Below are 1,501 nucleotides of genomic sequence, written 5' to 3' on the forward strand. Positions count from 1 at the left end.
AATGGATAATCGATGGTTTCTCTCTTCTTTTTTTGTCGTACGCTTCACAAACGTAATTTCACAATGTTTCTCGTGAATTATTTATTATATCGTCTACTTAAAAATAACTATTTGTCTCGAGTTAGTTAAAAGTATTGAATTAATTTTAAGTAGAAACTGTTAACTGGTTTTAACACGAGTGGTAAACTTTCCCTTTAACACTTTGTTAACAACTCCTAACTAACTTATTCGAATGTTTTATCAAATATGAGCATTAATTATAATATAACATTTTATTCTAAAGTAGTAGTCATTTCTAAATAACGATCGAAGAATATACGAGAATATTTTTACCATTTTTCACTTTGAAATTCAGAAATCAAATGACAGTCTGATTTTTTTTTAACGTCATCTAATAGTAGTATGTTTATTAATTTTTTGTTTAAAGTATAATCAAGATATGAATGACAGTCTGATTTTATTTTTTTAACGTCACCTAATATATACATTTACAATATACATTTATTTAAAATATATATTTATTTCATAAATATACATTTATTAATTTTTCTTTAAAATTATTTAATTATTAATTATTCTTTAAAATTATTTAATTATTAATTTTTGTATAATCAATAATTATAATTAATTATAATTTTGTATAAAATAATTTAAAATTATTTTAATTATTAATTTTTGTATAATCAATAATTATAATTAATTATAATTTTGTATAAAATAATTTAAAATTATTTTAATTATTAATTTTTGTGTAATCAAGATATCAAATTTGGTGCATCGGTTTCCTATTATACTTGATCGAATATTTTTTATAATTCATAATTTGATTCATAATACATTCCTATTTTAATAACATCAACTAGTACATAATAATAATATTTTATACAAAATAAATAAAATGAAGATTATAAAATGTTAGAAAAAAAAACAAAAACTAATTTAGCAACATTTAGACGAAACCTTTGTTGTTAGAAGATTTCGATAAAAAAAAAGAGAAAAAAGTAAGAAAAATAAATTGAGAAACCAACCTTAACTTTCTTATCAGCGTCAGGTCTCTCGAGTAGACTCGTAGTCTGTTCTAGGGGTGACAAAGGGGGTGCCTCAGGGTCGAAGTTGACGTGTTGTTGGCCTGCACTTCTGAGGAAGCCAACTCCCGTGCTTGATAGTTGAGTCCTTGACGCGTTAGTCGCCATGCTTAGTGGGAATATTGTACAAGTGTTAGGGTTCCCATCGGCTCCTTCTTCATCGAATTCGTTTTCACCAGGGGTCCTTCCGCCCCTGGCGATGTGCTCCTCATCTTCGCACGCGCTTTCTATAACAACAATTACAAAACAAAATGAACAAAATTTAGATTCAAAATAAACCCATTAATCTTACATTTCATCTCGTATATTTTATTTTTTTAAAATAATTTATTTATTATTTTTATTATATTTAAATTAAATAATTTAATTATTTAATAATATTATATTAAATAATTTATATATTAATTAAATAATTT

The 1,501-nt window shown here is 24.1% G+C and overlaps 1 protein-coding gene across 1 annotated transcript in view; it reads right to left on the reverse strand.

Moving 5' to 3' along the window:
- Positions 1–1,501, reverse strand: part of LOC122517908 — an 81,654-nt gene that overhangs the window by 13,521 nt on the left and 66,632 nt on the right. The window contains exon 3 of the mRNA XM_043636525.1: positions 1,029–1,312. Within this exon, the coding sequence (XP_043492460.1) occupies positions 1,029–1,312 (284 nt within the window). The remainder of the gene's footprint in view (positions 1–1,028; positions 1,313–1,501) is intronic.

Source organism: Polistes fuscatus, unplaced genomic scaffold (genome assembly GCF_010416935.1).
Source record: "Polistes fuscatus isolate 324 unplaced genomic scaffold, CU_Pfus_HIC Scaffold22, whole genome shotgun sequence".
In the NCBI taxonomy this organism is placed as follows: domain Eukaryota; kingdom Metazoa; phylum Arthropoda; class Insecta; order Hymenoptera; family Vespidae; genus Polistes; species Polistes fuscatus.